This window comes from Apteryx mantelli, chromosome 9 (genome assembly GCF_036417845.1).
Source record: "Apteryx mantelli isolate bAptMan1 chromosome 9, bAptMan1.hap1, whole genome shotgun sequence".
Classification (NCBI taxonomy): Eukaryota; Metazoa; Chordata; class Aves; order Apterygiformes; family Apterygidae; genus Apteryx; species Apteryx mantelli.
The window spans coordinates 21,231,475-21,252,914 of NC_089986.1; the positions used below are offsets into that span (position 1 = coordinate 21,231,475).

General features: G+C 40.3%; 1 protein-coding gene across 5 annotated transcripts in view; it reads left to right on the forward strand.

Annotated features, from left to right (window-relative positions):
- The window catches only part of DOCK10 (dedicator of cytokinesis 10), a 171,995-nt gene that overhangs the window by 90,705 nt on the left and 59,850 nt on the right, over nt 1–21,440 (forward strand). For all 5 annotated transcript variants that reach the window (XM_067301916.1, XM_067301913.1, XM_067301915.1 and 2 more), the window contains exons 8-16: nt 3,966–4,149; nt 5,807–5,892; nt 7,966–8,049; nt 9,077–9,232; nt 10,872–11,093; nt 11,798–11,920; nt 12,606–12,688; nt 19,868–19,990; nt 21,236–21,315. In XM_067301916.1, the coding sequence (XP_067158017.1) occupies nt 3,966–4,149; nt 5,807–5,892; nt 7,966–8,049; nt 9,077–9,232; nt 10,872–11,093; nt 11,798–11,920; nt 12,606–12,688; nt 19,868–19,990; nt 21,236–21,315 (1,141 nt within the window). The remainder of the gene's footprint in view (nt 1–3,965; nt 4,150–5,806; nt 5,893–7,965; nt 8,050–9,076; nt 9,233–10,871; nt 11,094–11,797; nt 11,921–12,605; nt 12,689–19,867; nt 19,991–21,235; nt 21,316–21,440) is intronic.

The window sequence follows — 21,440 nt, forward strand, 5'->3', positions numbered from 1 at the left end:
AACAGGTAGCCTGGGAGTGTGACAGAAGCCCCAGAGGAAGTTCTGGTACAGAAGTCCTCTTTAGGAGTGTCTGAAGCCTGCAGTCAGCCTTGCGCTGAGGATTGGGCTTTGTGCATCTGCAATGATTGTCAGTATAGTGTGGAGACAATATAAACTGCTCCAGGCAGTTGGAGAGATCCTGGCCCTCCTGCTAAGGAATTTCTACTGCTACCTGACTCTCTGTTGTGCAGTTAGTTATGGTTAAGAGACTCGTACTCGGTTATTGTCAGTTTTAGGCTGTCTGTTGTACTTGATCTTCACCAGGTCTTGTGAATTGATGTTGCCTGGGCGTTTATAAGAATAGGAGAAAAATTGTTTGCTCCTGTTTGCTGGTAGTGTGTGCTTTCTTTTAAGATAGGCCTTAGCCAAAACCCCAGTTAAGCCCTGAATGTCCCTGTAGTGTGTTTTTTAGATACAGATTGAATAGTAGCCCAGAAGGTGCCTGTGCTTCAATGATGTTTCTGATGCAACTCTACAGTAGCAAAAATGTCTTGGTTTCAAGTTTTCTAGGCTTTTTGACTGTCCTCTGACAGAAACAGCTCAGGAAACCTTTGAAATCATCCTCCTGAACTTTGACAGCTTCCTTCTAAAGCTCCAGCATCCCTGCAAATAGTCCAGAACTGTTGGAACTTTAACTTCACCTCTCCTCTACCACCAGATACTATTTTCCTTGATTGCCCTTTTGATTGGCATTCAAAAGGATATAAATGTATTATATGTATTATATAAATGACTTCGCTAGCAAGGAATGAAAGTCTTAGAGGGGTAATAGTCCCAGGATCGTCAGCTATCAGAGTCTCTATTACTTACAAAACATGATGAACTTAGAATCATAAGACTGAAAGACAAAACATTGCTTAGAGTTGCCATAAATAGGGAGAACTGGAGCCGTAAAATCTGGAGAAAGTCTGATAAAACTGAAGGCTTGAAGGAAGACTGCAATGTGAAATGTTCTGCTTTCACTAGTTTTGTACTACTATAAAACATTTGACTGTAGATGAATGACTTCTGAGCTCCTGTCTGATAGAGGTTGAGTGTCTAAATTGCTATAAACGTCCTGGAGAAAGCATCTCCAGATGAAATAAATACCTCCAAAACAATTCCGTTATTTTGAAAGAATGACCCTGCAGGCATTAGCCTTAGCCTGATGTTTCATTTATAGCTCATCCTTTTTTTTTTTTCTGCATCTGGTATTATTTCCTTCTGGAAGAAATCTTAAATTTGAAATTAAGTGTTGAAGATTACAACAAGCCAACCTCCAGGTCCGCTTACCATATGGAAAGGGTTATGGAGAAGCAAACTAAAAGGGCACATTTTTTTCCTATTAACTGATCAGGAGGAAAATAGTTGGCTTTAGATTTGAAACAAAGACTTTGCTGTAGATCTCGTCTTCTTGCCAGAAGTCTGAAGTGCAGATGGAAAAGTGGATATTGAAGTTTTCCTGCCCTAATGTTCTTAAGATTCAGCATGTGAGATGTATTGCTCTTTTAGATAATGTCTAATAGCATTACATTACCTGATATAAAGATCTTGGCCATGTCTGTAAATGGAAGTACATAATATAGACAAGAAATGCATTCATTTTGATGCTCTTTGTACTCTTTCAGAAGAGAAATTGAAAGGTAGCATTTTTCTGTATAGATTATGCATAAACTGATATACGTAATCCATTTATACAAAGAGCTTTGAACAGGCAGTAGCCTAAGTTTCTTAACATATTTCTCTTCAACATTTAACCCTTGGTCAAGCCATTGTGGTTCATCAGTAAATACAGATTTCACTGGAATTTTAGTCATTGTTTTACATTAATTTGAATGTATACAATGATTAGAGGATCTATAAATTTCACTGTGATCGAGCATAGTTTCAGTTACCCAAGAATGAATTGCTACAAACCCCAGCCATATTCTCACACTAGTAACTTCTAGTAGCTTGGGCGAACTAAAATTTAGGTATGTGATAGAATATTCACTTCAGTGAAGTACTTTATGGAAATGCAGACTTAAAAGAAAGAAGAAAAAAAAAAAAGACACAACTACTTCTCCCCCCAATCCAAAATCAGTTTGGAAAGTTGAAACTTCACTGATTCAGTTGACCAGTTTGCTCAGCACAACTGATTCCTAAGCTGGATCATGGAAGCATAATATAAAGACTGGAGCAAGCAACTAATAACAGATTTGGGTAGGAATCTTTTTAAGTTATCTCTATTGTTGGGAAAAATGTACGTGGAACTTTATTCTCAGTGTCTTGAGTTCTGTCCCTTTCACTGCTAATCCAACTCAATTCTTACCTCTTTCTTGTACGCAAAAGAAGATATTGCTATGATCTCACTATGTAAACTATTGGTATAGGACTATATTTCTCTGTATTGAGATACAATTATGGTATGTAGAACTAGAGGATACTGTTGTCATATTATTTAGGACTGCTAATTAAGAAAAATAAAAACCTAGTGGATTGGCCACTTACAGTAGGGGTGAACTCTTTTGGGTTCATCAGTCTCACTTCAAGGTTAGATGTGTCAACAATGTCTTAATTTTAGTTAATAGCAATTTTTTGGAATATTGAAAATAAAATGCTGGCACTGATGTCCATAGTCAATGGTTGTATAATTTTGATCAAGTAAAAGGGGATAAGATGCATGAGTGTTCTTTGAAATCTAAGCAAGGAGGACAGACAATTGATGTAACTGCTTTCATAAGACTACCACAGAAAAACCTTTGATTAAATTTGAGGAATGAAGCATATGATATTAGAAAATCACATCACTTCATTTAATTTTATTGAGCCCTTTCCCTAAGGACCTGCTGATTTTCATGACAGAATTTGATAGATTAACCATCTACTGCAGGTAAAAGCTAGTGTTATAGAATGGAACTGAATCTATTGTCAGTATACTGGGAATTGATTCTAGTTCTGTACTTTAAAAGGATAGAATTGCAATGACCGAGCAGTAGTATATCTCACCTTTTGTATACTGTAAAGAATTATTGAAATTGCCGTAGTCATTTTTAAATCATTCTAACACTTCAAGGTGACAATACCTATCAGAATTGTCCACTCTAATCTTTTCATGCAGAGGAATTTGTACCCTTCCGGTCTTCTGGAGAGATTTGCTGGTTAATTTCTGTTCCAAGTTTAGACTTGCATTATCCAGAAGCTCTTTCAGAAATGTAAGCACACAGTATATGTATGGTTCCTCTCTCATCTTCCTGCCCCCATCCTCCAGAATAAAATTGTGTTGAAATTTTCTCATCCTAACCACAATATTTCTAACTTCATTAGCTGCTCTGGAATTAAGTTAGCTTTGGGTAGCTTGTTAGTAGCATCTATAAATATCTTGAAATAGACTGTATAAATTGTTCATATTTAGTTCCTTTGACCTGTTCACACCCAACCTCAGCAGTCAGGAGAGGGACACTCTAAACTCATGCTGACTTGTTTGCTTGCCTCCTAGATTGAGTCTAGTGAAGTCTATCCTGTTCCTACTGAGCAAATATTCATATTATTTAACACTGTCTTGTATCTTTTCTTGTGTCTGGCACGCTGATCAGACTTGAGCTTTAAGGGTGTTCTCTCCAGACAACCATAAATCATGTAGCAATATTCATTTCATATATTGTACTTTCACCTTCAGAGGTCTTTCATTATTCCACCTGGGAAGTATTCTCTACCATAGTTTCAAGTGTTACTGTCCACAGCCTTAGATGTTCCACGGTTAGAAGCTTTCAGATGCACAAAGACTCAGGTTGACATAAATTTGCATTAATAGCACACCGTTTGGATTTTCTTTAAAGCCAGTGAATTTTGCTTGAATTTTAGTTTTAAGGATTGACCATATTAAAGCCTATCGCATGGATGCCTTTTTCAGTACCTTCTTATAATAAGTTCTGGTGTTTATTTTTCTTTTCCTTTTGTTACAACAGAATAACAGGCTTAGGAAACATGCCTTTGAGCTGAAAATGAATGACCTCACCTACTTTGTGCTGGCAGCTGAAAATGAACAGGATATGGATGACTGGATTTTCACACTCAACAAAATTCTGCAAATAAATCCAGAGGGGACCATTCAGGAGAGGAAAAGTGCAGATCTCACCGATCTGAAACTTGGTAAGAGTGAATAACCTTGCATTGCTTTTCAAATCAAATGCAAAAAATTGAACCTTCAGATTTCACTACTGAATCATTTTAACTGCCTGAGTCTCTAATGGATTCTGCATCTATTGATTTCTGACGAAGCAGCACCAGTCTTTTGGCAATCCCTTCACAATGTCAGTTAACTCCCCACAGATCATTTTCAAAAGGCTGTGGGGGAGGTTAAATTGCTCCCAGTAAAGTTAGTGGGAATGATGTGGCTGTGCTTTGCATGTGCAACTCTTTTTCATATACAGTTCTCTCTGTTGGAGATCTTGCTGGTACTTCATGTATTACAGTATTGAGAGTCTGAAGGCTTTAAAGAGTTTTCTCCTGGAGAGGTCAGATCAGTTCTTTTTCCAGCATTTTGTTTTCTTTAAGCATCTGGAGCTAAACTTTTTTTAAAAAAAAAAAAAAAAAAAAAAGCAGCTGTGGCATATTGCTCTTTTAGTGGAAGCTTACTGACTTTTCATTTCTTGCTTTTGTGAGTTTGTGTATTAATGTGCTTTCCTTTTGGAAGGAAGGGTTGGATGCTCTGTTATACTGTATTCTTCATGTGGCAGTAACTCATCATCCCTTGCATAATAAATCTGTGTTCAGTTGGGATGAGCCCCAACTAAAATCCTGGGACCGAATGTACTTGAAACTGTAATATGTATTTGAACTGCTTCTACTCTAAACTGAATCAAAGCTTTGAATCCACATACACCTGAATCTTGGGGAAGTTTAGAGGCAACTGGAGGCTTTAGCCTGGTATTTATTATAAAGGCTGATTTTGAAAGGGTAGGATGCTCTTTCATATAGCCAAAGATGTTTGTATGATTTGGAGGCACAAGACACTTGCACTTCAGAATCAGAGAAGTACTTTTTAAATTCCCACCCATAAGGGATATTAATGAAGCAGGAAGAAAAATGTGCATAAAAGGTCAAAGGCACAAGGCTAACAGAAAACAGAAGCCTCTACTGGTGAATACCCTGATAACTAGCAACAGGAATATGCTATGGAGTTAACTTGTCAAAAGGCACGATGCTTTCTTGGCAGAAGAGCCCTAAATGGATGTAATTACTTATTTCCCATTGGGCTGAACTACCTCGTGGAAGCAGAATGGTCCCTAGTGAGAGAGTGTAAGAGCCAAGTAAAAGGGTTGCTCTATAGTTCTGTTGTCTGGATCCATAGATTTGCAGCCCCCGGAGTCAAGGCTAGATCTCTTCCCTTCCCAAAGACTGGGTAAGCCCCCGTTGGCCTCCTTGACTTCACTGAAGGGTGAACCCTTTGCTGAGAGTCTGGAGTCTGTGGGTTGGAATAAATTCTCGGTGTTGCCTCAGGAGGGACTGAGAGAGCAAAGAAAGACGTCTTTGTTGTGGGCATGGATATTTGTCATGAATGTGCCAGGCGTTTCACTGAATAGACAGAGATGGGCCCCTTGTTGGGAAAGCTTAAATGGAGACAGTTATAGTAAACACCAGTGGGAGATGAGCCTGAGAACGACAGAGGTTACATTAGTATTTCTTACATTTTATAGCTTGATGATGATAAGAGATTAAAAAAAAAAATTAAGATGAGGATTGATATTTAAGACTCTATGGTAATAGCAAGTATAATAAATATTTGAATAATTGTTTTCTTCTCAAGACCCTGCAGACGTTTCAGTGAATTATGATGGCCCTCAAGAAGAGACTGATTCTTCAGAGAATGCCTTGCACCCGGACTTCGCAAAAGTAATAGATGCTATGTTTTTCTTTACAAGCTTAGTGTGAAGTGCTACCTATGTCAAAAATGCCTATGACTGGATTATTATTAATATTGTGAATGGTTTAAAAATATAGCGCAGCCCATGTTAGAAACATGACAAATGGTGGGAATCATTTTCTTTCTGAACAGCTGATGACTTTGCGTAAAGGAGAGAAAAGCTTCACCAGAAGTAACTCTAAGGTGTAAAGGAAGTAGGTGCTCCCTACAGTAATTCGATTTAGACCAGTGAAGTCAAGTGTCTGGCCCCCATAGTTTTCTGTGAAATATTTACTCTTTAACTGCACTTAGCAGACTTCAGCCCTTAGAAAGCCAAGACTTCCTGTGTGGCATGCAGTATTTCAAGGAAACAAGCTGTGAACTGGTCACCACCCTCTGTAATTTCATTGAAAGATGCATATTGTATCAGAAGAAGCGTTTTGTCTTCTGGATCTCATAAACTTCTTCATGTAGATGAGATAATTGTAGAAGGTGTTAAGAAACTGTTTTGATGAAAGGGTAGGTTGGAAATATTTCAATGCTTGTTCTTAAATGAATGTATGGTCTGTTTGTGATCCTCTGTCACTGAGCTACTATCTATATATACAGCCAGATGTCTGAGGATGTTACTCCCAGTGACTTGAGCTGAAAGCTGTACAGGCAAATGAGGACAGAACTTGGTTTACATTTTATTCTAGATTGTATTCATATTTATGAAAGTTACTCAGAATTAAAAAACAAAAAACAAAACAACAACAACAAAAAAAACAACACGCCAGGTAAAACGTAACTGAGTTCATGTGTTAAGGACAGCAGTAGTATCTGATTATCTCATCTGCTGATAGTCATTACTGGAAATGGTTTAGTTAATGCAGGTATCTCAAAACTGTAACTGGTAGATCAGACTACTGGTGGCCTAAAAGGCTAAAATAGGTGTTCTACAAATTTTACTATGCCTGTACAGCCGTTCGTATGATTAATTCCTATTCTTCCTCTTTGCTGCTTAACCTTGGCTGGAGTAGGAATCTGTGGCCTGTCCCTAACCCGTGACATCTGATCCCACCCCTTCCTAAACCCTATGCCAGGGGCACATTGGGACCTGCTTCTGCATGCCAGCCCATGGGTGGGGGTGGTTGGGACATGAATCTAGAGCTCTGGGTCTTGCTGTGCTGCTTCTCCCATTGCTTACTGTGTGTCATCAATGTCATGCCACTGTGAAAAGCACAAAGCATGAATGTGACACATGAGCAAGAGCAGAGCCAGAACATCTCTGCTGAAGTTCCTACTCAGTCTGAGACATCCAGGGAAGTTGCAGCCCCCTTGAATAGTTCAAACATTGAAAATAGTGAAAGATTAGGAAAAATGACCTGCAAAGAAAGCCCAAAGGATTTGAAGCTACTTAGATTAGGAAGAAAAGTTTTAGAGAGAACATGAGGGGTTTGTAAAGGGAAAGGAATGTGTAGGGTATACTTTTATGTGGAAAAAGAAAATATTCAAGTTAGACATAAAAACAAACCCTTAAATGACAGGGTAGGGAAGCACTGGATTGCCTGGGAAAGTTGGTGAGATGGTTTTATCAGGGGATTTATTATCAACTTAGGCACATGACTGGCAGAAATAAAATTATTGTGGCTGGTCCTCCATTGTGGCAAAGGGATGAATGAGGAGATGACTCCCAGCCTTATGTTTGTGCGCAGTTCTGTAACCCGCATAATTCTGCCCATCTCTAAGATTGAGCTACATGTTTCTACCTGTCAATTTTTGCCTTCCCCCCAACAAAAGTGGTTTTCTGTGGGGGGGAGGGAGGGGTGTCCCCACTTGTGAATCCCCCAAATATTATCTTTTTTTTTTTTTTTAATTCTTTAGAAGTATACCACAGGTTGAAAATCCCTGGCTCACAGGCATATGCCCTTCAAAAAAATGCTTGAAGGCACTATAGGATAACTTGCAGAAATGAGAAGTGTTGGTATAAATGAAACATAGAACATTCATTTAAAGGTTTAACAACTGGGTGTGCATTTCTTTCCATATGCAGAAAACTAATTTGTTATCTGTCATCACAGTACATCGCAGAAACAGAAGAAACAGTGAAAGCCTCTCGAAGTGCAGAGCGACTAAATCTGTTCTCCTTGGATCCTGATATAGCTGTAAGTGGAAAATCCTGTTTTCAATTTCTTGGAAGTTTTAAAACAATGCAGGTGGCCTAAGCTAAGTAGGCTAGCTAGACCCCAGCTTGGTTCGGAGCCCAGCAAGCAACTGGGTACGCCCGAGACTTCCACCCGATGCTGACTTCGCTTGTGCCCACAGCACTGTAATAGTCAAGCGAAAGCTAGACACTTTCAGCTTGGAAGGGGAAACAAAACTCTGTCTCTGATCTGTAGAGGTTTATGTATAGACTTGACCTATAGTTGAACTTTGAGTCCTTAAAGCAGACTGAAAATCTCACAGGAGCAGTACTGCCCCTTGGTTTGGAAACATTTTTAGAATGGTGCTTTAATTGGATTTGAGAACAGAAGTGGGAATGGATGTAAAAACAGTGAGAGGAATAATTTGAAAAAGCTATCTATGTCAAAAAGCTTAGCTGAAAATTTAGGAATTGCAGATCGCTTTTCACTTTATCTTCAGCTTGCTTATCGTGTAGTATTAGAATTCAGGAGTCGAATATTGTTATTGCTTGTACTGAATGTATGGTTTTCAGTGATTTAATTAGAAAACTTTATTTACTTAAAAAGGAGGCTACAAGAAAAATTGGGATCAGTATATTCAAACTTGAACCTGTGGTCAAATCGGCTGCAGCAGTGCTATCGAAAAACATTAATTAAGCTGAAGTACTGGCATATTCTATAAGTATGTGGGAAGGAGGGTGAAAGTATGAATTGTATTCCAAAGATGCGGTGTTATAGTCCATAAATGTGGGGCTATTGCATCTAGATCAGGAAATTAGAGCTAAAATTTCAAATATAGTAAGTAAGCAAAAAAAACGCAGCTTTTTGCTTCACTTCCTAATCTGTAAATTAGGAATAACACTCATTTACTATAGTAATATGAAGGTATCAGTGATTTTATGAGGTTTTTCAGGGGGGGCTTCAGTGATAGTAAACAGCCCTTAAAAGCTTACTTTGGATTACCTTGCTTTTTCCATACACAGCTAATCACCTGACTTGTTTGTTTCAGTCCTTGAATCCTCCGAAGAAGGAGTTTCCAGGGACGTGTTTGGTGATCAAGCCATTTGAGGAAAAGGCTGCAAAGAGGATCCTGATAACTTGCAAATCCCTCAGTTTGAATCTCCAGGCCTGTGTTACTGAAAATGAAAACGATCCTCCAACCAACGTAAGCTTTTCCATTTCCCTGTGTGTTTTTTTTCCTCCTTTCCCTCTAGAAAGGACTTTCTGAGCACATGCTGCTTTCTGTTTGGTTAGAACAAGGTAAAATGAAGGCTGCATCATGCACACGTACTGCACTCCCTCCTCGTCCTCTGCCCAGCCACTTGGAATGAATAATGAAACTGAGGAACCTTTCAACAAACATTTCAAAGCTGATTTAGATTGCAGACTTTTAGCTACAGTTGAATGAGGAATTAAAGATATTAAGATCCTTGAGGGATATAATTGCTGTAAGAAGAACAAGTTTAAACTGCTAAGATTTATGCAGATAGGCCACTGAATATCAGTCGCTGGTGGATTTATTTTTATTTTTATTTTTTTTGGTGGGGGGTGTGGGGGGTGGTTACTAGAAAGACTAAGGATCAGGAAGACTGAATTCTCTAAATTTTAGAAGAGAAGGCAAAATGGAAAGGACTGGCTGCTTCCTCTGGTAGGAAAACCCAAATAAAAATAAGAGAAGGCAGAAAGTTTTGCTTATTCTTGCTTCTAAAAAGGGCAGGGGGGCGGAGGGGCGGGTAAGCAGGGAAAAGCAAATTGTTCTCCTCTGCGTGCAACTTTTAGTTTCCCTCTGAAGCAGGGGAGTTTAGAGTATTTTGACCAAATTAGTGTCCTGACAATTCAGCTTTAATGCATTATGTGTAAGGCATTGATCTTTTTTCTTTTTTTTTTCCCCTCTTCATTTAAAGATGACCTCTATAGTGACTGCATATTCAGCATGATGTGATCAATACTTTTTTGGCAAACTGGAATAACTCTTTAATGAAGTCATGATAACTCTACCAAGGGCATGCAATAATTCATTACAGAGGCTGAAAAAGCATAGACTACTGTACCTGCTTTTGCATTGTTCCTTATCTACATAATTCTAGGATTCTGATTTCCAGATAGCTCAGAACTTGTTGTCACTAGTTGGTTGTTATTATTTTGTGACTGATTTGTTTCATCAGAACTGTGGAGGCCATCTGGAGTTTACTTACAGTCATAGGACTTTAATTTGCTGATAATATGAAATAGAATAAGTGGGTAATGTCAGAACTGTTTGAATGTTCTTGGTTTCCTGGGAAAATGGAACATGCATTTCCCACAGAATAATATACCCACACATATTCATCCATACCAGTAAGCATTTTTCACCTCCTTACCTTTGTCATCTTTATGCCACATTTCTGATGATCCCTGGAAAGCCCTTCTTCACTGTTCTTTCCATATTTTATAGTGACTGTGAAGCTACATTAAAAAAATTTTTCTGTAACATATTTCTCTGTGGCTACATTCAGTTACTCTAATGCTTGTCTATGACAAATATATCTGCCTATTTCTTCTTTGAGTTAGCTGTCAGTTACTGTTCTGGCTCAGTGTTGAACTGTTTGTAAAAGCCCCTAAAATCTCATGGTTAAAAACTTACTGCAGGGGGTGGGGATGGGAGGTGGAGGATTTTTGTTTGGTTGGTTTTGGAATCTTACAATTTGTGAACAATCCTTGTTTGCTCTCTTTTTTTTTCTAACTGCGCAGATGTAATAAAAGCTAGGGTTTAAACCTCTTGCTCTCAGTTATGGCTATGGTTTATTTCTGATGTTTTCCTCCAGGTAGAGCCTTTCTTTGTGAGCGTGGCGTTGTATGATGTCAGGGATGGCAGGAAGATCTCTGCTGATTTTCATGTGGATTTGAACCACACGCTTGTTAGACAGATGATTTCAGGTTCCTCATTTTCATTAGAAAATGGCACTGTTGAAAATATAGACCCAAATGAAATGGAAGAACCACAGGTCAAAGGGTTCCCAGAAGAATGGTTGAAGTATCCAAAACAGGTATTCCATATGTGACTTGTATGACTTTTATTTTAGTTCAGTAGTTCTTACATTAAAAAAAGTATTCTTGAACATATCAGTGATACTTGCTTACACGTACTTGATTTTGAGTTCCCTGGGTGCATTTTTTTTAAACCATTTTCAGTCACAACTTTTAAAAAAGTTGGTGTCTCTTATTTAGAGAAACCCGCTCATGGTTTTTTTGTGCTCTTTGGGTTCACCCACTGACAACTCCCATACCAGGCAAACAAAATCATAACTTAAAACCTCATGTAGATGCTGCACTAATCTCAAAGTACCTCCACATTCTTGCAGTTATTGTAACCCTTGCCCTTCGTTCCCCTTACATTACCTTCTCCTCCATGTTATTCCACCAAGTTGTAGCTGATTTAGTCCAGCATTTGATTCTTCAAGAGAAAAGGTGTATTAGCTTAGGTGTTGCTAACATGGTCGTACTGCTTCTTGACTTGAGCTAATATTTTTGCAAGGTGCTGTGCATGCACAAGCTTACTTCAGCACTAGTGCAAAGATTGGGGGGGGGGGGGGTTTTCCCTCTTCCCCTAGGTCTCTTGAATAGGTAGATATATGCCAAGCGCTCTTTTCTGAATTTGGTTTGTTGGCTTTTCCATCAACAAAGAACATTTCATTTCTCCAGCGTTCCTATATGCTTTTTAACTGTCTCTTACTTTCTCTCTTATTCGCAGGCTCTTTTCTCCATAAGTAATCCCCATTCTGAGATTGTATTAGTGGCAAAAATTGAAAAGGTGCTTACAGGAAACATTGCCAGCAGTGCTGAACCTTACATTAAAAATCCTGATTCTTTTAAGGTAAAGTAGCAGGAACATCAATTCCTTCTTTGTTATTTTCAACTTGTTGGAAGTTGAATGTATGGCAAACTGTGCTCGTAAATCTTACCAATTTGTAGTTGCTTAATGCTGCAAGCTCACATGAGGCCCACCTCTAAGACGACAAATGTTCAAACTCCATTAACTTCAGTAAGATGAAATCCTTACATGCAGTGATCAACTGCAATATGGTAGATGTTGTCATTCAGTTTGACTGAATGTGATAGCGCTTTGATTGCAGTGTACGAATCCATTTGTGGTGCATTTGTAATGCTAATTATACCTTAGCAAAGTGAAATTCTCTTTCAGCAATCCTTTAGAAGCTACGAGTTAGTGCACTTTGTATAGGAGTAAAGCTGGGGTAGGCACCTACCTGTTCCTGTCTCAGAGCAGGCAGTGTATTTACATTGGATAGGTTACAGCAAGCTGGAATAATAATTGTAACTAATGTAGTTCTGACTGGAGGAATGCTGGAGGGGTTTCATTCATCAGCAGGTCTGTGATGTCTTTGCTCATCCCAGAAACTGTTCTGTCAAGGGTAGTACAAGACTAAATTATTTTAGGGACATTATAGCCTGCTCAGCAGAGGGGTGCTTGGATGTATTCCATGCTGCACTGCAGATATTTTAATGATGTTGATGAAACAACTCATATTCTCTCCTTGTAGTGTGCACAGAAAGTGTTAAAATCCAATAAACAGTTCTGCAGCAAGCTGGGGAAATACCGTATGCCATTTGCTTGGTCAGTGAGGTATGTATTCTTTTTGTAATTTGTAGCTGTATCTTACAGCTTATTCTACTCATGAAATTGTATCCTTTTACTCTTTCGCACTTTTTATGCTTGAAGCTAAGCAAAGCTTTCTATGTGGTCCAGGTCCTTGGCATATTTATAGCTTTATAGGTTCACTGCCCTATTTCTTTACACGGATGAATGTTGGTTACCTTCCTATTAAATATTAGTATGGTGTAATCTTTTATTCAGGTATATAGTGAAGTTGCCAGGGAGTAGCAAGGATGACTGACAGAGTATCAATTTATGATGAGCTCCACCAGTGATTTGGTGCTCAAAATTACCAGACAGACTTTAAAGTCATAGTTCTCACAAGAATCTCCTGTGAGGATGATGGTTATCTGAAACAAAGTTGTAATGGGCAACTAAAATATGGGTGCACAAGTCTGAAGCTCTGTTCTTGTAATGATGCCTGTCAAATTTTAAGAAAGTCAAATGAAGGATCTGGAGACTGTTGTGCCCCAAAAAACAGTGCCTTGGCGGTGGTATTGAGGAGAATGGAGTGCTTTAGGTCCTCTTGAGCTTTTAGTGGTTGCTAGGTGATAGACAGTTATTTTCATCTTTGGTCAGCTGGGTTTTCTTGCAGATAAATTTAGTAGCAATAATTTATTTTATTCTTTCAATCTCTTCTCTGTTAGTTTTTGTGTTTCCTTTCCCAGAGCTCACTGTGTTCTCTGCTGTGCTGCTCTGTGGCCTCTCCCTCCACACTTGATCCTGTGCCACTTGATTCCCTACTATCACCTCACTTCCAAAACCAGATATAGCTTTCTTCTTCCCTTCAGTTTTTCATATAACTCCTTTCTCTGTCCTCTTCTCTGGTGTTTCTTTCTCAGTTTTCTTTGCTTTCCTCAGCCTGCTGCTGCCCTGTGGTGAGAGCCCTCTCCTGACGGAGACCCTCCTGCGTGCCCCTGTGACAGCTCTCTGCTTTTTTCCCCCATGCGTGGGGTAGGGAAAAGCTCCCCGTGATAAGGAAAGCTGTGCGTTGCCGGGTGAAATCATTGCTCCTCTTCTATGGCCTCTGCTCTGGCAGGGGGTCAGGCCTGGCGGCGTGCTAACTGAGGCTCTAGGAGGGAAAGAGGAAAGAGCATTAGATTCAAGCTCATGCTGTGGCGTTGCCCATGGCCGCGGGGGATAGCTGTGTGGCTGATTGCCTCTGCTCGGGGGGTACGGAGCACCAAACAGGCCTGGTCTGCCACTTCACGTGCAGGTGAAAGCTTATTCTTAAATGGCTAGGGTGCTTAGATGGCAAAGTGGTAAGGGAGAAAACACATGGTAAAGTACCACCGTTTGAAGAGTTCATTTATTTTTTTATTGCCATATATTTTTGTCAATATCCAATAGGAACAGGAAAAGTATGTGCATGTTCAAGCGAAAGGTGGATAATGTGTTCTGTTTTGTCATATCTAGCTCAAGGATGCTCTTTAATATTAATTGGTTCTGTGTAGCTGGCGGACCATTCATCAAAATGATATTGGCGGGTGTCTCTTGGTTTGACAGAACTACTTTAAGCATATAAATAATGAAAGGTATGATGGTAATAGATGTGCAGGCTGGGCATCAAACTGAGCTGAGGCTTTTTATGAACTCTCCTGCCTGACTCGTCTGTGACTATCCCATTAGTGGTATGTGCTGGAACTTGGTTGTTGTTACAGCCATCTTCAGGTGGCATGGCAATTTTAACCGCTAGGTCAGGGCCAGGTTCTAGGTAGTCACCCATGCATGTGGAGAAGGCTAAAACGTTCTTCCACATCTTCAGCAAATCCTGTCTCAGAGTGTTTTTTGCCATTAAAAATACAGGACAGCATCCTTGCTTTGAAGGAAATGCCTTCCCCTTTCATAGGATTCTCCATATGGCAGCACTGAGTTGCCCCTCAGTGGGAGGGAGTAGGCAGAAGCAGAGTTCAAGGTGTGCAGTCCTGGGCTCCTGCACATGTGTGTGTCCATGCCATAGCTGTGCTGCTCGAGGGCGTTATGTAGCACTGTGCCTCAGTCCAGGGTTGTAGCTGCAGGTCTGCCCTTGCTCTGCCGAAGTCAAGTCTAACAGACGTGAATTAAGTTTTATTTCTATCCCTGTAAGGTGGTTAGCACCTTACAAGCCTGTCAAGCTGTGCTGGACTTAGAAGTATAGCACTTTTCAGAAGACTCCTCACCTCCTTTCAGTTCTGTTTTATGTTGGCAGCTCCTTGGTCATCCCAGGCCTAGCACCCTAGCCATTTAAGAATTATTACAACTGCGTAAATTTATTTTCTAATAATGGAGCATGTAGATGTGGGCTAAGGAATGAAATCCTGATCGGTTAAGACTGATTAATACGTAGGGCTCTGCTCAATTCAACCTGCATGTGAGTTTTTTGACCTCTGGCGTACCGTGGGATACGCAGCTATGTAGGCAGCAGCTTGTGTATGCTGAAGGTCTATGGAAAGATTGCGCTACTGACTGCTGCCCCTTGACAGGGAACACAGCAGTTCCTGCTGCTGCTCCTGCACACAACAGGGTTTAGCTGGGTAACTGAATAGCCATTTTATTTGGGAATTCCATGCAGAACGCTTAATTTGAACAGGTTGGAAACTGGCTAAGAACATAAGGCAGGAAGAGAGCAGTAGAAATTCATTTGAGAGGAATTTGCATGTTGCTTATTCAGTATGCTAGGTCCTGGGGTGCCTGAGTCTTGGCCTTCCTCAGTCTGTTTCCTTGAGGTTTTTATCAGTGAAAAACCTGGGTTCCAGTCCCATATTTTCAGAAGTGGCAATGACTTGTTTCACTGGGTATTTTCACTGAAATGAGACTTCTTTTTTCGGCTACACAGTCCACAATCTTAGAAAATAAGATTGAAAAGATCTCCAAATTGTACTATATTTTCGCCTTCCCTAGGATCAAATCCTTTCTAAATATATTTGTCTAAACAATATGTCTGGCTGTAATTCTTCCCAATATAAATGGGAATCCATGCTTATGCTGTTAGCAAAGGCACAGTGAGTTCAGCATTTCACAGACTTACTGTGCATGCATTACACAGGTGGCTGACGCATGGGCAGAGGACATAGCTGGGATTTGTGGATGTCCCTCAGTTCCCAGAGGCAATGTTTCCACTTGGAAAAAGACCATCCGGGGAAACTGGGGTTTTTGGTAGCTTTAGTCTGACCTCTTCCTAAAAACATCCGTAAGCATCCCTAGGCATCCTAAAGCAGTGCTTCACTACTCAGACCATTAAAAAGCTTTCCTTCCATTTGTAGAATCACAGAAAATATGCTTGGATGTATTTATCAGCTCATCTTAAACTTTCTTCGTTATTAATCACATTGTGGTGATGAGATAACATCATTTAAAAAAAAAAAAACTGTCCAAAAACACCACACGTATAAACTTGTTGGTATCAGTGAAGTTACATGAGGGATATGTTTAGTTCATTAGGTCAAATTCTGCGCTCATATACATCTGTTTAAGTATTAGTGTTATGCAGGGCTCTCATTGGTATAAGCAAAGTATACTTTGGCCCTATAAATTCTATTTCTGGTTTCACAGCTTGAAAATAGATGTTTCCACAGGAGGCTATCATAATACAGGGGAAAAAGTTGGTTTGGCTATGATAAATAGTAAAAACCTGGGACTGGAAATGTGTTTTCCAGTTATTTAATTCTGGCAATAGCCACACTCCTCCTGTTCTGTGGAAATTTTCCCCCTTAAAGCAGTTGCAGATGGACAGAGTGTGATTTTTAGTATACATTTAGCGAGCCAAAATCTGACAGTCGTATGTGTTGCGCATGAGATTAAAACTTTAATTATCTTACGTGGCATCCAAGTTGTGAGCATCATGCGGAAGGATGGCTCAGGGTTCCTCCCCGGTTCTTGCTGGAGTCAGTGTGCTTGGTGCTCTGTGCTCTCACAGGTATAATTGCAGCCTGTGGCAGAACTACAGTGCGTCAAATCGATCTTCCTTTCTCGTGCTCCTGACAGAACTGCCAAGGTTTGCAAATATGTGTGTGCCTCATCCACATATTGTAGACATGGGGAAACTTCACTCGTGGAGAGGAGTTTTTGCACACTGCTTTTCCTTCTAACCTTCTCCGCCTGCTCAGACCTCACATTTCAGAGGCTAGGGTTTGGATCTGTTGACTGCTTCTGCCGCTGCTGCTTAGATTCTCAGCTGGTGCAAGGTGACATCGCTGAGGTTAGCGAAGCTGCACTGATTCTCAGTAGCTACAAATCTCGTGTTGTATATCTCACCCTGAAGGTGAGCAATTTTTCCACAGATCATTAGCCAGTACTTTCAAAAGTATCTGTTTCAGTGTTAAATTTTGAGTGCTGCGTAGGTTTTCTGTACCTAAAGAATTAGGAAAATTGTGGTTTATCAGCTAACAATATCAGCCCAAAAGAATCATGGAAACATTTTTTTAAATATAGAGAAAATATCTCATTTTCTTTAGGGAGATCTGTCCCTTCCCCCCCCCCCAAAAAAAATTTTTTTTTTCTTTAGAATCTCTTCAGGATTTTTTGTTTTGTGAGATTTTTCTCATCAAAATCTCTCTGGTATGTAGGTAGCAGGCAATAAGGAATCATTAATATGTTAGACAAATGCTGGACATCTGGATTGTTGAAGGGTTTTATCATCTTTTTCTTTGACTAGCAGCTATCATTCGAAAATGCCGTCAGTGTATTTTCTGTGGTAAGAAGCACTGTTAGTCGATCTTTGCCCAGCAACCTGCAAGGGCAGAGCAAACCTGAGGAGTGCACTTGCTTAACTACAGATGTCATATACAGAATACTTGTTCCTCTAGCAGTCCTTCAGTTTTCATGAGCCCTGAGAATGGAGATACAAGTATGGTTTGACTAGGAGAAAGCCATCTAATTCTTCTCTGAATGCATAAAATATACCTATTTCTACGAAGGATAAGGTTGTATTGAATGGACATCTAAATTGCTGACACAGTGGCAAGAGCTTTACATGAATGGAGTATTGTGTACAAGTTGTAGGAATGAAAGTACTTGCATATTTTGTATTGAGGATACCTGATTTCGTGCCTTTAATTTTAACTCGTTAGGCTGGGCTGCGTTGCTCAGCTGACAACCCGCAGCGCTAGGGGAAGGGCGTGCAGAGGCCAGGGAGCACTGACGTTGGGGAAGGGCGGCTGTAGGCGTGGGGGCACCATAGAGCCCTGCTCGCCCCAAACCGGAGTGGCCCGAGGGGTGGTGGCGGCCAAACCACGTTCCTGAGCGCGGCCAGCAAAGCCCCCAGGGCAGTGCCCGGCCTCAGTTCGGTGGCCGGCACCACTCACCAGGGGTAAACTGCTTCCAACCGCAGGCGGCTAGTGGACATGTGGGACTCTCCAGCAGAGCCCGGCGGCACTCGGCAATCCCTTGCAAAAGCCTGGGGGCACAAAACAAATCACTTACTGAATGTTGTAGTCCTCTCCGTTAGTCTGGAGAAGATGGAAGCCATGCTGAGCCCGAGAAGAATCGTATCATCACCAGCACTGTAAATAATTACTAAATCTTGTCCCTTTTCTTTTTTCTTTCTTTTCTTTCCTGGACAGCTCTTTAATAGGATTTGGAAGTGAGTGGTGGCTGCCAGAAATTAGTCTGTCTTTCTTCCTAATAACTCAGGATTTTTGGCGTTGTGTATGTTTAGTCCATGGTGTAGACTGTATTCCCTGTAACTTCTGGAGGCAAAAATCTAATAGAAGAGTGTTGGTTACTTTTCTACAGAGAAATGAGACAGTGCTGATTCTCTCAGTTAATTAAGTTAAGACATGGTGCATTTATACTTATCCTTAGGATCCTCTTCCAAAGGTTTACTCTGTTATTTTGCATCTGGCAGCGATTTGTGCTGGCATTGATTCTTCTTTTCACTGGCAGTGGGACAGAGAAGTAAATTAAGGAAGAAGGATGGGCCAAATGATTCACAGAACAGTACTTAGTGTCAAGAACATTTTACTTTTGTTAAGCAATGTTTTTACATACAACAGTTGCATCCAGGGTTTGTTGATGTGGACAGCTGTTACGTTAGCCAGTCCAGCCAGTGAGCGTGACCCTTGGGGCTAGGCGAAGGGCACTGGGATGTCTGAATTAAACCCTGCAAGTGTCAATGAGCAGGAGTGCAAATACCTGAGAATGTTTTCCAGGGTGCACAACAGCTGATATTTACTGTCCCCAGTTGCAAGTGGATATCCTTCCCCCCCACACACTTTGGTTTTGTATTTTATAGCTGGTTCACCAAAAATTGAGTTGATGCTCTGCAAATGTGTTTTATGAAGGAAAGTTAAGCCTGAGTGAATTTGTGTCATGCTTCTGGTGGACACAGAACAGATTTAACGCATAGGAAAATTCAGTAAAATCTCAATTAGCCTGGTCCTGCAAAAGCGTACACATCTTTACGTGATGAGATCTAGTGGTCAGAAGTTGACATTGTGCTATAATTTCTGTATAATTCTATAATTACTTAAAATTACCATGATTTTCATTGGATAATAAGCTGTTGGACCAAACTACCTGTTCGTGTGGTAAATTCTTCAAAATGCTTCCTTTAAATAAGGAGTCAATGTCTTTGAAGTGAGAAGTCATGTGTCTGATGTATGAGCGTGTGGTGACATCTCACGTGGTGCAGGAGATCCAACTCCGAAACGGTGGTTCCCGGCCGGGGCAGCGAGGAGACGCGCGGGGCAGGGCGCATGCTCGTGCCGGCTCCGCTGGGACCTGCAGGGAGCAGCCAGGGCAATGGAGTGAGTGGGGAGCTGCTTCGTGCAGCACTGGGCGCTTCCAGCTCTCCCAAGGGAGGCTTAGCTACGGAAAAGAGGGGGAAAAATGGGCAAATGCCGAGCTAGCCATTGACTATCTGTCCTAGCATTAAAAGCCAGGAGCTCCAAACTGCAGTGGTCCCACTGTGGCCGAAGTTAGTGGGAACTGTTTGTGTAGTGTCTTTGCACAACTGCAGCTGCACCTGCAGGTAAACGGAAGCTGTCTGTGCTCCTGCGGATGTGCAGCTGGGAAGAGCTTTCTTGCTTGAAAGCTCTGCAGGGAGCCCTTGACTTTTGTGTAAGAATTTGTATCATATCATGTTCTTGTTAAAAGATCATATGACAATTTAAAAAGTTTAAATACATATGGGTGAGTGTTTATAATCGTGTTATTTTTCTTTCTTTATAGACCAGTGTTCAAAGATAATCAGGGAAATGTTGACAGGGACTCGCGATTCTCACCTTTATTCAGGCAAGAAAGTAATAAGATTGCAATGGAAGATTTGATTAAACTAATAGCAGAATACAGAAGGTAAGAAACAGTTTTGAATTTGGTTTGAGAAGGATCTGTGATTATAAAACTGTACAGAATATTTTTCACAGCTTTTCTTTTTTTCTTTATTTAATGCAGTGTGACAAAGTAACCATATTAAATTAGTGTTTTTCACATTAGCCTATTATCTGCCAAAGACTGCTTCAGGTTGAGCTTTCCAGGAAAACTGGAACGTCATTTGGCACATAAGTAAATGTTATTATAGCCTGAAGATAATGATGTATTAAATTAGCTTCCATCAGGGGAGATGCAGGTGAAGTAACCAAAAAGAGAGCATAATTTAAAAAAAGAAAAAAAAGGAAGGGAGGGATGAAAAAACATTCTTGAATGGTTTCACCCCTCTGTGCTCTTGTTTGTTTGAGTTTCCATGACAAACTGCAGAGTGGACATTGGAAGAAAACAACTTTTCCAAATGTTTTACAGTATGTAAATTAGTGAATAGATAGTTGGCTGGATAGTCTTTCACACAGGTGTAAATCAGGTTTAGTTCTAAAGCAGAGACATTGTTTATACCACATAAGTGACATGAGAATTAAACACAGAATTTCTTTCTGTCTGCTCTAAAAGTACCTAATAATGAATTAATCTAATGAGGTTTTCCTATTCCATTTGTATGAGATCAGATGATAAAGATCGAATGTCCACTACAGAGATTGGATCAGGCCCTTAATCTCTTGTGCTGTCTTGCTGTTACGGGAGTCTAAACTTTACTGACATTCCCCGTGCTGGATGAGGAGTTGCCGATGCTGAGTTTGCTTGTCTGAAGCATCTCCTAGTTTAGCATCCCCATGCTGGCACTTCTCAAGTTGCTTGGGCATGAGGAATATATGTCTTGGTGCCTTTTCAGCATGGCCCTTGCAGAAGCCATGATGCTGTAAGCTCTCACAGAATCCCCTTTACAGGACATTTTTTTCAGACTATAGAAAGGAAAAGTAGGTAAGTCCGTTCTCTTAAGGTTCATTGTTAGTTCATCCATTTCTCCCTCTTCTACAAAATTACCCTATGACATTGCTTCCAATTCCTGCAGGAATGCAGCCAAAAAAAATTTCTTTCCTGACATTGCATATAGTTTGAATCTGACTGCCAATGGGTGTATATTAAATATGTTAAATATATGTTTATTTCTGAAGTCAGGGTCTGTTTTTCATTTTAGATGAATTCGTGTGTTGAGTCTTATCTCCCTTGTTCTAGTTTTCTAAAATGTTTTCATTTCTGTCATTGCAGAGCAGAGAAGATTAGCAAAATACAGACCATACCTGGCTCTCTGGAGATTGCAGTTGATTGTGTCCCTTTGGAACATCCAAGTATGATTCTAGTCTAGGACATTGTCTTAGACTTTTCTGCTTTAATTTGTTGCCTTGAGACAGTAGAGTCATTGCATAAAAACTGTATGCAGTTATTTGGGAAGTTGTTTGTCTTTATTTTTTTT